The sequence below is a fragment of the Microtus pennsylvanicus genome, chromosome 6 (assembly GCF_037038515.1).
Source record: "Microtus pennsylvanicus isolate mMicPen1 chromosome 6, mMicPen1.hap1, whole genome shotgun sequence".
Lineage (NCBI taxonomy): Eukaryota > Metazoa > Chordata > Mammalia > Rodentia > Cricetidae > Microtus > Microtus pennsylvanicus.
Genome location: NC_134584.1, coordinates 79,828,996 through 79,843,067, shown reverse-complemented (window position 1 = coordinate 79,843,067; position 14,072 = coordinate 79,828,996). Strand labels below are relative to the sequence as shown.

Below are 14,072 nucleotides of genomic sequence, written 5' to 3'. Positions count from 1 at the left end.
CGAGCCCAGGCAGCTCTCATCTGCGGCACTGCCACGGCCGTCTGCCTCTGTCATCAAGGCTCCAGCTCATCTCCCTGTGACATCGGGGTCAGCAGTGCCTGCTATTGAAACCCAGCCCTTTTCCATGGGTTTATAAATAGGTTGTTTTAAGTGACCCGGAGCTGAAACCAAGTTTACAAGGTGTCAGGGTAGATGCAAGTTTTCTGCCCGCTGAAGCTTGAAATTCACCAGACCTGATTTTTAAACACAGCTTAGGATCCAGTCACTAAAGCAGGTTCTAGGTTTAAAAGGGCTTCCTTTTGAAGTCTCGATGCTCCAGGTTTAAAGTGTAAGGCTTTACCTAGGGAGGAGGAGAATGGGGAAGAGGAGGGCTTCGATAATAACCAAGTAGCCTCCGTAAATAATTCAGTCAACCAGAACTACTTAAATGAATTCTGAAGATACAGGGATAGCTGCTGACCCCAGGAGAAAAAGGCAAATGATAGAAAACAAATTACATCATGGATTTACTTTTTTAAAAAAAATCTGCTAAGCCATTTGCTGTAGCGAACAGAAATTTTGTGTGCCTGCACTTCCCAGACTTCAGTTCTGAGCAATGGCTGATGCATGCAGAAAGATTCAAATGCAAGGCTTCGACATAAACAAACACCCATTAGACTTACCCAGAGAAGAAACACCTTACACATGACAGCATGTCTAAGTCACACCGGAGCTATCGGTACAGTAACAAGACGCCAAGTGATGATTCCAAACACCTTAAGCCAGGCACTTTGCTGTGGCTGTCTCCTTGAACTAAGGACAGCTGCTGTATCTGCTCCTCCCATTTCATAGAAGGGAAAACTGAGAGCCTGGCGGTGACTTGCCCAGGCCTATTTGGCCAACACAGTGCTGGGAGGATTTCAATTCAGGTCTTTGTCAAATTCAAGGCTTCAAGCTCTTGTGACCTCATGAGTGCCCCTCTTCCCATCCCCGAAGCGGTAAGAAAACCTCAGTATAAAAGAGCTACTTCTATATTGCCTATTTCCTCTCATCTCTGAGCATGGATTCTAGTCAGTTCTCTTCAAGAATATGACAGGTATGAGCTTCCCAATCAGTTCTGTTTTCCGTGTTTCGTGTGTGTGGTGTTCGTGTGTGTATGTGTGTGTTTGCGTGTGTATGGGTGCACACGCGCATGTTTACACACACATGTGCACGTGTGTACACTTGCATGTGGAAGCCCTAGACTGAGGTCAGGATCCTCGGTCACTCATCTGCCTTATTCACTGAAGCAAGTTCTTCAGTCACACCAGAGAACTGATATGGCCTGGTCTTACCTATCCAGCTTGTTCTGGAAAAGTCTGTCGTCGCCTTTTCAGGGTAGGACGACAAGGAATAAGCCACCCTCTGCCCACCACTTACAGTGGTTTCTGAGGACTGGGACTTGGTCTCATGCTAACCTGTCAGGTGATTAACTGCCGAGCCCTCCCCAGACCTCACAACTGTTTTTAATAGGACATTGAAAATGATGAAAGCCAGGTGGTGGTGGTGCACGCCTTTAATCCCAGCATTCGGGAGGCAGAGACAAGCAGATCTCTGAGTTTGAGGCCAGCCTGATCTACAGAGTGAGTTCCAGGACAGACAGGGCTACACATAAAAACCTTGTCTTGAAAAAAACAAAAACAAACCAAAAAAAAAAAAGGAAAAAAAAAAGACAAAAATGTCTTTGGAAGTTCGGTGTCACCCCAAGGTGTGCTAGCTTAAACACTGAAGGTCTCAAGGACCTGATCCTAAGAGCAAGGAAGAACCTCTCTGTGGTGGCATTTCATTTGTGTTTTAATAAATAAAGCTTGCCTGAAGATCAGAAAAGTGAAAAAGCCACACTGGCCAGACTCACAGACCAGGCAGCAATGACACACACCTTTAGTCCCAGTAATCACACTAGCTTGCCACAGAAACCAGGCAGTAGTGGTGCAGGCCCTTAATCCCAGAACTAAAGAGGATTATAAAATGGGAGGAGACAGCTCTCAGACACATTCTCATTCTGAGGTTTCCTGAAGGCAGGGTCCCCATTTTCGGACTGAGATCAAGGTAAGAGCCAGCAGCTTGGCTGTTCTCTTTTCTGACCTCCAGGTTGAACCCCAGTTTCTGTCTCTGGGTTTTTATTATTTGTGTTACATCTCTCCATTCTCCTCACACCCCAGTGCTAGTGTTGGACCTGCTCCATCACAGGAAGTGGCCGCCATCTCCATCCACAAATGCCTTACCTTCATGTGGGATTTGAGATTGTCCTTGCGAGCACAGCGGAATGGACAGAGCGGACACTGATGGCTTTTTAAACCTGTGTGTATCACCATATGCCGCTTCCAGTAACTCTTCCTTTTTATAACCAAGCCGCATATTGGACACTGGAAAGGCTTCCCGCTCTCTTCTTCTGGGACTTGGAAGAGGGAGGAAAAAAAGCGAAATTAAGGAAAACAAAAAGGCACATTGCATCTGACAGCAACGGACATGTACCACTATATTAAAAAGCACTAAAAATGACTCTGGCATTACCCCGTTTGGCGATTCTATGATTAGAAGCATGGGGAAAGTTTTAAGGCCACTTTTCTTTAGGGAGAAACCCATATTCAGCTAGTCACTTCCATAGGATTCCATCTGGCCACCACTGTTCATCTTGCCTGTGACATCTTTACTCCCAAAGGCTGCCATATACGGACAGGACATCTGCAGAGAAGCTGGCTCTGGCCCCCAACACACCCAGAGCCAGAGAAGCCTGAGCCTAGATCTGAATTCCCTCTTGGAAATGAGTAAGAAATAGAGCAAGCGTATGGGACAGAGAATAATACACGTTCACACAGCAAACCGAACAACTGGCGGAAACCTCACACGCTGGCCTCCAGTGGAGACAAATCTCAGCTCCCCACTGCTGACTTGTTTAGCTGTGGCTCATGCAGACAGAGGCGGTTGCCAATTTAGCTGTCAGGGGGTCCTCAGGTCAGGGTTTTTTTTTTTTTATCCTCTTATGCCTGTCCCTCCGCCTGCTTCCAACAATGTGTACGGACTTTCTCTGATCTGCACAGGTCCTGGCTACCTTCTGTAGAAGGAGGCACACCAGGCCAGGACAAACACTTTCAATTTTCAGGGAAGCAAACAAACCAACTGCTTTCTCTAAGTGCAGCTCGGCTCTGTCTCCTGCACCATCCCCACAAGGAAGTGTCTCTGTTGAGATAATACTACTGAATTTCTGATCCATCACCGAACCTCTACAATTGAAGGTTGTGGGGAGTAAAAAGTGATGCAGTTGAGAGTGTGTATGTGTGAGTCTGTGTGTGCCTGCTAGTGTGCGTGCATGTGTGTGTGTGTGTGTGTCTGTGTGTGGCCTTGGGGTTGAACCAAGAACTCCTTTCTCAATTGAGATACACCCCCAATTTCTTTGTACTTTTTACTTATCTGAAACTCGCTGTCCCGACTGACTAGTCAGTGAGCTCCAGGGATCTTCCTGTCTCTGCTCTTCCAGCAACGGGATTATGGGTGTGCACTGCCAAGCCTTGCTTTCATGTAACTTGGGTCCTCATACTTAAAAGGCAAACACTTTACAGAGTGAAGCCCCTGTCTTCACTGCCATTTATGCTGAAAAAAAAAACCTGGGTTATTTGTCCTAAGGAATCCCTTATACTCTATGACTGATTGAATCCCCATATCATGTTTGGTTTTTTTTAAATTATTATTACTACTTCTATTTCTGACAAACTGCTGTTTGAGGCTTGATTACATTTTATGACAATAATTCATAGATGGCATATCAGAAGACATGCAGCAGAGCCCTCTGGCCTTGGCATGCTCCTATACAGTTTTTCCATGAGCATATACACGCACACAAATGGGAAGGGATTATGGTTAAAGAGAAAGCAAAAAGGGATGCACAAAAACAAATGGAAAGCGTGACACTTATTTGGATCCTGTGTGAACTAGACTCTGGTAAGAACCGTTTCTGAGATCAGAAAGGGGATCGGAGAGGTGGCGCTCGCTACCGCTCTGCAGCAATGGTCGCTTCTGTTAGATGGGACAGTGGACCGGCGTTGGTTTCTCCCCGCTGTAGCTACTCTGCGAGTATTTACAAGCAAACAGATATGATGTTTCCTCTGCTTTGAAATACTAGAGCAAAATGGAAAACAGGGAAGCTAGAAGAAAACCATGATCACAAAAAGCTAACGACAACAACAACAACAAAAGGCTATCTTTTTACTGCGTGAGAATGTTGTAGACTCACCACCCAGACACCTCTAAACAGCAACAACAGTTGGACAGTGGCTACGAGATAGGAGTTGGGGTGCATGTGGGGCGCATGTGTCCCATCCCATCTTTCCGCACTATTTGAATTTAAATGCAAACATCACTTCTGTGATTTTTAACGGAAACATCCCCAAGTGCATACTTTAAGATAATCTCATTATTTATTCATTGAGTCAACTCTGTTTCTACATGCCGAGAGCCACTTAAAAGGGATGGCTTTCAGAAAGGCTCTGAAATAAGGGTAGGAGATAAAAAAAAAAGTGCAGCTTTGCTAATACAAGTATAAGTGACACTGGTTGGTTAACCAAGCAACTAGCAATGGCATCTGACTCGACACTGGAAAGTCAGCTTCTGCTGCTGATTGGTGCGGAGGCTGGGTGCTGTTCCTACCCTGAGAAAAACACCTCGGCCAGGCCTATATGTGTCACTCATGAAAGCCCACAGCTTCCCTCTGTCTGTGATGACTATCTGGGCTGATCTCATCCCATCCCCAATTTTGAATCACTTTCTCTCTTGGCTGTTGTTTCCTCCATCCTGGTATCTTGGTCCCCAAAGCCTATATATTGAACAGATTGTTGAGAAAAACCTGGACCAGGCCTCTAGGTGAGACTGTTGTCATACAGCGAAAAGAGAAAATGATAGTGATGTCTAATCTGGGTCAGAAGAACATTGCAGTAATATGCAGGACATGCACAAAACAGGCCGTGATAGGTCCCTATCTTACAGGAGTGCTTCCCATGATTGCAACCAGAAACTAATCTCACAGAATGAGCATAGGAAGGGAAAGAAAAGTTGAGACCTCCTCCACAGGCCAGCAACTTCATGGCACACGAGAGGAAGGCACCGAGAACCCTGCCAGATCACAGCATCTTGTCTCACTCCACGATCACCTCTGGTCTCAGTTACCTCCCCCAGCACCACCTTAATTCTGTAGCTTCAAGTGTACTGCGTGTGAGATATTTTCTTACTCTAGAATCTTTCTGGTACCATCCATTTAGTAGCCTTGGCATTTAGAGAGTCAGTTGATCCATAAATAAATAATGCACAAATATAACAAACCCTGCATGTTAGTACTTCGTATAAATCCACTTATTTCATCTTGAAACTATGCTGCTTTAGTTTTAATTAGTACCAAAATACACATGAATTGTGTATAAATTAGGGTGTCCTTGGACAGACTAGAGGAAAATATGATAATGAGAAGACACCGACTGAAATATAACTATACTCATAACAATATGGGATTTTGTGTGTCTATATGTGTGTGTGCAGTCATGTGTGAGCATGCTTGTGGAGGCCACATCTCAATGTCAGGTGTTTGCCTCCATCACCCTCCACCTTATTTTCTTGATACTAGGTCGCTCCCTGAACCTGGATCTAGCCCAATCGATAGGGCAGCTGACCATGACTCTCAGGATCTGCCTGTCTCAGCCGTCCTAGCACTGGGCATACTTTCATATGGCTTCTCGGAGACCAAACTCAGGACCTCACCCTTGTGTAGCCATCTCTATAACTGACCCTCCTCCCTAGCTCTCTGCTTGGGATTTTAAGCTACCGTGGAAGGAAAGGAAGATAGAGCCAAATGGAAAAAGGAAGCAGAATGAACTGAGAGATTTTCAGACTGTGCCAGCAAGCAGCTCCTGGTGACATTTGCATTTTTCATTTATGCAAGGAAGAAGTTTCACATTTTAGGAGACATCCCATGTGTACACGATGCTGGTAATGACAAGAGATGGGAGGAAGAATGCAGTTTCTTTCATATGGCAAACAATTTGCTGTAGCTTTTGCTCAGATTTAAATAAAGCCTGGGAAATACGACCACTTCCCGGGATGAACCCCGTATTTTGGAAGCACGAAGACTGCAATGTTCATGATCTTACCTAGTTTGTAGTGAACATGTCCCCTCAAATACATCACTGCAAACAAAATTCCATGCTGCCTGATGCTAACAGACCAGGGGCACAGAGAGCTGCTACTGTGCTCAGCTGGAGAAAACATGCTTGCTTTACAGACAATAACAGTGAGGGAGAAAACACCCTCAGTCAGTGGAAGAACTCAGTACTGGGAGTCTGTACTGTGGGGGATGACGATGGGCACACCCTTCCCGTCGCAGATGCACATAACACCTGGGAACCCGCAGCTCGGAACCTGGCTTAACATGGGACCAAGAGCCCACTATGCAGCTCAGCCTAGACAAGCTTTAGAGGATCAAATACGGCTCTATAGGGAAAAAAGAAGGAAGGGGGAGAGGAGTAGAAGGAAGGGGAAAGAGGAGGAGGAAGAGGGAACATGGCTGGGGCATCCTACCTGTGTGTGGTCAAAGCTCCAGACAGTGCCAGCTTCAACACATGACTCAGTAATTGTGCTGGCCTGTGATGAAGCTAAGCGAAAAGGGCTGGGCTGAGACAGTGGTGAGAAATGAATAAATGAGTGTTGGAACTAGAAGGGAGATAAGACAGTCTGCAGGTAAGCTCTGATGGGGCCAGCACGGAGCCACAAGGGCATGACTCCCACTAGGTGCAACCAGAAATGGTCCTGGATGGATGGATGGATGGATGGATGGATGGATGGATGGATAAGCAGATATGTGTTCGTGCATTTACACCTTAGCTACTTCCAAAAGCAAATTCAGGGCGGCTTATATGAAACCTACATCACTGGTAAAGTCGAGTGAGACACTTGAAACTATCATAATGAAAGCAGAGGCTACCCTAGTGGAGATCTGACGGAAAGTTCTGAAGGAAAGATGACATGTATTTAATTCAGAAGAAGAGGAAGAGGAAGGAGATAATAATGACTTGTTAGAGAGTTAGTGGAGAGAGCTAGAAAATTAGCAGTAAGCAAACACAGGGATATTACAGCAGCAAGGGATCCCAGGACAATGCTAAACATCTTGGTTTGCAGATGATGAAATTGAACTGGGCGGGGATTTGAAGAACAGTCACGTAGAGACAGGGCTGAGATCAGAGTCCACCTCTTAATTTCCAGTTCGGTGTTCTATCCCGTTGTCTACATATCAATCCACAAGGCAATAAAAGCAGAACTGCACAGAGCTAAATAATAATAACAATAATAAATCATGGAAGGTTTTATTATTTCAAGTATTAGTAAAACAAATTCAAGGTTTTTTTATAGGTTTGAAATTAAACACTTGTGGTTAGATCCTATGCTGGAACTGTGTTGGTCGTCAAGATAATTTGCAATTGAGTAGATGTGCACATAGCCCCTTACCACGCACATAAACGGTGCTCACAGATGCCAGGGGACCCTCAATGCATACAATCCATGTACATTCATTGTCACCAACACGTCAGACCTATGACCTTGGTGCATACATATATATGATGAATCTACCTTTCTAACAATATGTAGATTTTTTTAAATCTTTTTTTCTATTGCTTGAGGTTGATTTGTTTTGTGAGACAGTCTCCTGTAGCTCCAGCTGCCTGCAGACTTGTTATACAGCTGAAGGAGACTGAACTTCTGACCCTCCTGCCTCTACCTCCACAGTGCTGCCTTTATAGTTACCCCCGTATCACACCCAGTTAGTGTGGTGCCAGGCTTCCAACCCCGGGCTTCATGCATGGAGTCCAGCACTCCACCAACCTCACTCGACTCCTCAGCCCAGACTTTAATTCTTGTAATGAAATGTCTTGGGCATGTCTCTCAAATGCCACTTCAGCGGACAAGAGGTGGGGGTGAAAACAGCAATAGCTAGCAAGACCGTTACGGATGTGACATTATCAATTCGTGTTTTAACAAGCATTGAACACAACTAAGAAAGAAGTCTGATAGCCACAGCCATGTTACATTTAAATCTCTCTGAAAACATTCGAAATCAGCAACAGATTTGATTCTTGTTAAACATCGAGTTTCCTAAGCAAGTCTGTGTATGTAATCATTCTGGGCTGAGACTGAAACAGTTGTGGATCTGATGGGAGAGTGGGGAGAGGGGTGGGAAGAAGGTTTCTCTTCCCTTGGACTTTGTAGGCATCTGTAATAATTTTAATAACGCCCCAATAAAGACAAAAGGAAACAGCAGTCCAGAAAATCCTCATGGACTGATCCTGTGAAGAGCCTTAGCTGTCAGCTTCTTGGGGCGAGGTTGCTTTGAAGTCTATGTAAATTTTAGTCAGGACAAAATGATGCTTTGGAGACCCTCTCTCTGAAACACTATCTGTTATTCCTTTAAGCAGGAGCCTGGCATCCTGGGACTCCTTTTGGCTTTCTACAAGAAATTTGGTCTTGAAAATCAAAACCATTTATTTTATTCTGAGCTGCAAGAGAACAGTGGCTTCAAAGAGAATTGAGTCAATGTGTGACATTTATCTTTATAGCAAGCAGACATCATCTTCCCTCTAGCGTGTCCCCTTTCAGAAGACCCGTGTAGCATGTGCTGGGGGCGCAGGTCACATGAAAGAAGCCTCCCACTTGAGTGTCACATCTCTCTGGAGGGGCGGAAAGGCTACTGAGTGCTGGACTCTCAAGAAATTCAACACATCACGACCTGGCAACAACAGAATCCTGCTCAAAAAAAAAAAAGGAAGAAGAAAGAAGAAAGCCAGACCTAAAAGACACTATTTTTTCATGATCTGGACTCCATGACCTAAAGAAGGTCAAAGCAATGTCTGGTGTCTAAATTACTTGAGACAGGATCAGCTTCCCCAGCACACAGTTCTTTGGAACTCTTTGGAACAGAGACAACTTTATATGCCCTTTTTGTAACATTTTGAGAAACAGCTTTAAAAAAAAATCCTTCTTGAAATCAGGGTGGTGTGTGATTTTGTGATCTCTCTGCAGAGCTCGGGGGTGAGGTGGTAGTTGTTTGTTTTGGGTAGCTTTTCTTTTGTTCCCCCCTGATGTAGAGTCTCACGTAGTCCAGGCTAATCTCAAACTCATTACAGCCAAGGATGACCTTGAACTTCTGACCCTCTGCCTCTCTACCTCTCCCATGTAACTTCTGAACCTTCATGGACTGAAATAGTAAATGTCTCTTCCAAGTCTCCCTCATTAAATTCTAGTACAGAGTCCATAGAAATGTTGGCGAAGCTAAGCACATTTAAACCAGAGGGGAGCGCATCTTCTCTCCATGGAGACGCATCCCACAGCAAAGCAAACAAAGCCGACTTTGCACCAGATACTCACGACTTCGTTCTCATTTCTAAATTCATTGATTATTTGAGTAAAAAAGTTTTCTTTCACAATGCATGACTTTTATAGCCAAGACCAGTTTAAAATAATGAAGGTATATTTTCAGGAGACTGGCTTTGTCAGTCAGTTAACTAAGTAATATAGACATCACTCAGAAACCCACCGCCTCGACAGAAAGGAGCCCAGTAACATAACCTGCAGTCTTATAGCCCTAAGCTAGATGACTCTGGATCAAAAGTGATTTATCCTATCAGAAAATTAATTACCCAGCCCCCTCTTCAAAGCCTCATTTTGGCCCTTTCCCCATTTTATCTCAAGGACAGCCTTGAGAAACACCTGGAACTACGCCATCCCGGGAACCAGCATTGATCACAAATGCAGTCATTGCTATGGTGGCGCTGTAGTGACTCAACCTCCCGCTCCGAGGATGTGGCTGCGAGTGCCAGGGAGCTATGGGATAGCGATGTCTTGGGAAAAGACCGCCCTACACTGCCACACACACACACACACACACACACACACACACACACACACACACACACCGCCTTTCATATCTGAATGGGTTTGACCAAAGTGAAGCAGGTGCAAGAAATTCTAGCACTCCGTTTGACAAGAAATTACAGCTGAATAGGATAGGTGAACAAAACTTAAGTTCCACAAAAACATAATAAAAACACTGACATAAGGGCGTGTGTTGTGATCAATTAGGGCAGGGCGGTCACCAATTATGCAAAAGTCCCATTTGTGACAGAGGCAGCAGGGCCTTCCCTTGGCCACTATTTCAAAAGCAGCGTTTTCCCCTGTGTTCACTGACGCCCTGCACTCTGACAGGGCGCTTTGAGCTTCCCCCATTAAATGTATCTGGTGTGGACCTCGACTGCACTTGGTGAGGGGTCGGGGAGGTGCATGAAAGGGAGGGAGTCCTGCACGCCGCTGAGATTATTCATTACTTTTCAAACCCACAGCTGTTTCTGCAGCACGCACATGAAAGACGGTTACACTGCCCATTTTAAGTGTTTTGCTGTGTTCCTGCTCTTTGACTCTACCTCATCTTGGAGGGGGGGAGTCCCACAGTCAAAGCGACCAGCGCCATGGCCGAACAAGATTCCATACCTGAATTGGAGGGCTTGGAGACTCTTCCCTTGGAAACCGGAAGTAACAATAATTCCAAGGATTGAGGCTGTGCGGGCGGAGGAGGTGGTGGTGGAGGGGTGACTTTTTCTGGCTTCTTCTCAGAAGGCGGCAGTGGTAGAGGGTCGTCAGGCAACAAGGACGACTTCTCAGCCAGGAGGCTCCCCGCGGCCCTGGCGGCCACCTCTTTCAGAAGGGCCGCAGAGGACGTCATGGAGGCCAGTGACAGGAAAGAGCTGGCTGGAGGTGGGTGCTCCTGACCGGGGGTCAGACTTCTCTCACTCACTTTCTTAGACAAAGCTGCCAAGGTGGAGCTGGCAGACTGGGAGCTGAAGGGGGAGGAAAAGGACTCAAACCTCAGGCTCTCCTCTGTCCGGGACAGGGACTTGTCCTGCAGAACAGCATTGGCTGCCGCTTTCAGTTTGAGGATGGCCGAATCTGGGGACAGGCTGCAGGTGGTGGTTGAGTTCGGCAACCACTTACCTTGGTTCCATATGAAACGGTTACTGGGGGTATATTGGTCACTCTGATCCTGCTTCTCGGCCAGCTTCCTGGCCAGGACACTGAGTTGCTGGGCATGGTGGGAAGGCGGGGAAAATGACAGACTGGGGCCAACATTCACGGGGGACTCCACCCTGCCATTGGCTGTGGCATCGAGTTTAAGGGACCCGGCCTCCAGCAGCCGCCTCAAGTTGCTGCTCAGAGGTTTATTCGAGCTAGGTGGGTCATCGTCACACACAGAAGACACTCCAGGCGAAAGGTGGTCTTGACACTGCAGCGAGTCTCGAAGGACCTCACCATCAAGTGCTACCAGTTCCAGCGTGTGGCTGCTGGGGGTGGCACTGCCCAGGGAGGTGTCGGGGGATGTGGACTGCTCTTGGATCCGGTCCTCCAGGGATAGCGCATAGTTCTCCTGGACTTCCCCATAGGATGCTTCTGATGGAGTCTCAGAGGAGTTCCCATACCAGTGTTCTCCTTCGCTGAACTCGCCCTCCGCCTCGTCCTGCCTACTAACATCTGGGGATTCAAGAAGACCAGGTTATGAGACAGTCACAGGGGGGTGACGACATGCACTCTCTTCCCTTCTACCCAAGAACCGCACAGAAGCCAGCATCGCCCGCCGAGAGCCGATTCAAGGCAAGCACGCTCAACAGGCAAAGACAGAAACGCCAGCGTTTCTTTCCAGCAGTGATTTGGTACGAGCTGAACCCGACAAAAAGAGAAAAACACAACCAGCAAAGAAGTGGCTCAATGAAAACCCTACTGCTTTTCACGACTGGGAAAACAAGCCCAAAGGCTTGCAAACACCAAGCAATTACCCTTCGGATAGTGACAGCACTGGGGAGCGCCCTCCCCACCCTCCCCACCCCTGTCCTAGCCCAGTGATCTCAGGCAGATCACCTCGGTGGTTTGAGGCTCCATTGCCTCCAGTGTAAGATGCAATCCAGTTTTTAATAAAGCACCCCTGAACATGTAAACACTACCTGCCACACTCTCTCGGTCAGTTGTGAAGAAGCTTAAGTTCCAATAAGCACGTGGCCATGTTGTGAAAACAGAAAGCGCTCCATAAAAATCAGATCTCATTAGCAAACACTGCTTGCATTAGTGCCTTCCCGAGTGAGGTGTGTATCCAGGGTGTGCATGCCACGGCGTGCCAGCGTTCCCATTTCGATCATGAACTTCAGGGCAGTGACTAGGAAGCTGTTTCTTTATGCCTCTAAGAGTTCTTAGGAGCTATTTTCTATCCATTACTGTGGTCCTGCCCCCACACCAGGCAGGTGGAACTCCACACTCCACGGGTGCTGGTGAGTGCCACCACACTCTCACCTCTGTGACATTCATCCGGAAGGCCCTTTTCCCAGAAAAGTTGGTGGTCAAAGTCTACCCATCATCCTTCACGCCAAGCTCCAAAGGTTCTTTCCTTACAGAATTAGTCTCTCCTTTTTACTCACCCATTCAATAAATAATTACACTGTGTTTAGTGTGTTCCAGACATTATTCTAGACTATTCTAAACCGAACAACATTTAACAAAATAACAGTCCTGCCTTACTGGAGCTTTCTCGTCAGCAGAGGAAGAGTGATTCTAGACTACTCTTAGTAGACGGTGCTGTGGGCAGGAGGGCGGTTAGTGCAGTGGGAAAAACTTAGACTGTCACAAAGAGCATCACGGGCCATAGATAGGAGGCACGTTGCAACGTTAGACAAGGTGGCAGAGTCCCTCACTGGGATGGTGACTTTTGAGCAAAGACATAAAAGAGTTGGGGAGGCTAGGAGAGCGGTCCAGACATGCAGAGGAAGAACCACTGTGATTCTGCAGCATCCAAAAAAGCTAGTTTCTAAGGGGCCGGCATGTAAGATGCACCGAGTGCTGGGGTGCAGCAGAGAATAGAGGTCTGAGGGGCAGGGTCTGCTTGCCAGGACGAGGACAATTTGAGTGAGTTAGGACGTCACACGCAGATCAGTGGCATGCTGTGGCCTGGAAGCTGCAGGAGGACACGGGCACAGGCCTTGTGGCTTGTGATGCCAGGGATGGTTGCTCCTGCTGCATCACGGGAAACAGCTGCGGTTGTAAGAGCGAAACAGACAACCCCAGGGACTGAAGCACAGTGTGGCATGGCAGTGGTCCCTTCAGGTGACAGCTGGTGGCCAGATTCCAAGGCGTTTTAGAGCTTTGCTGAGACTATCACCAGCTTCTCTTTAGAGGGGTGCTCCTTCGGGGCAGGACTGTGTCCCCTCACCTACATACCCCACTTTGAGTCTAGCAGAGAGTCTGGTCTCCAGCAGACTTCCACCAGTGTTTCTGCCAAATTCCTCCTGGCGCTTAGCTACGACCCTAGCGCACGCTGTTTGCTTTCAGAATGGTAACTACACAAGGAGCTACAGGCGAACCCACTGATCTTCCCTTGCCCTTCAAAGAGGAGCTGCCACAAACGACGAGTTCTCTCGCTGGGTGAACGTTCTGCAACTCCTTCCCCAGGTCCTTTATTAACTTATCAAGAAAATGTGAAACATCAAATGGAATTGCTTTTTTAAAAGAAAACTGCTAAAACTGTATTTCCTCAGGTAAAGCCAGTCTGGCTCCCCGCCATTTGCCATCATTTCCCTTTTCTCGGTTGATTTGTACATTTTCTGTCCATCCTGAAATCCTCATTTCCCCAATGACTTCTAGAGTGGGGGCGCTGTTTACCAAACCTCAAGTGGTCACCATCAACCCCAACAATAAGGATACCTTATTGCAAACCATGGCCTTGCTTTCAGATTAAATACCTCATCCTTCAAAACAACAACAAACCACATGGACCTCTACTATAAACAGTGCGAAAGGTCAAAGGTCATTAGAATCACTGCAGTAAGAACTGGCTGGCTCTTCTTCGGTCTTTATACATGTTATATGAGTGAACAGAAAAATACATGACCCAAAACGAAGTGCTTTGGGGTTCTACTTTCATACTGGTGGAACAATAGATAGTCAAGGCTGGTCCTGAGCCAACGCATTAACAGTTAACTAAAATCCAT

The 14,072-nt window shown here is 46.7% G+C and overlaps 1 protein-coding gene across 5 annotated transcripts in view; it reads right to left on the bottom strand.

Annotated features, from left to right (window-relative positions):
- Nucleotides 1-14,072, bottom strand: part of Znf827 (zinc finger protein 827) — a 177,712-nt gene that overhangs the window by 131,703 nt on the left and 31,937 nt on the right. For all 5 annotated transcript variants that reach the window (XM_075976530.1, XM_075976527.1, XM_075976528.1 and 2 more), the window contains exons 2-3: nt 10,537-11,571; nt 2,244-2,416 (exon numbers count right to left, since the gene is read on the bottom strand). In XM_075976530.1, the coding sequence (XP_075832645.1) occupies nt 2,244-2,416; nt 10,537-11,571 (1,208 nt within the window). The remainder of the gene's footprint in view (nt 1-2,243; nt 2,417-10,536; nt 11,572-14,072) is intronic.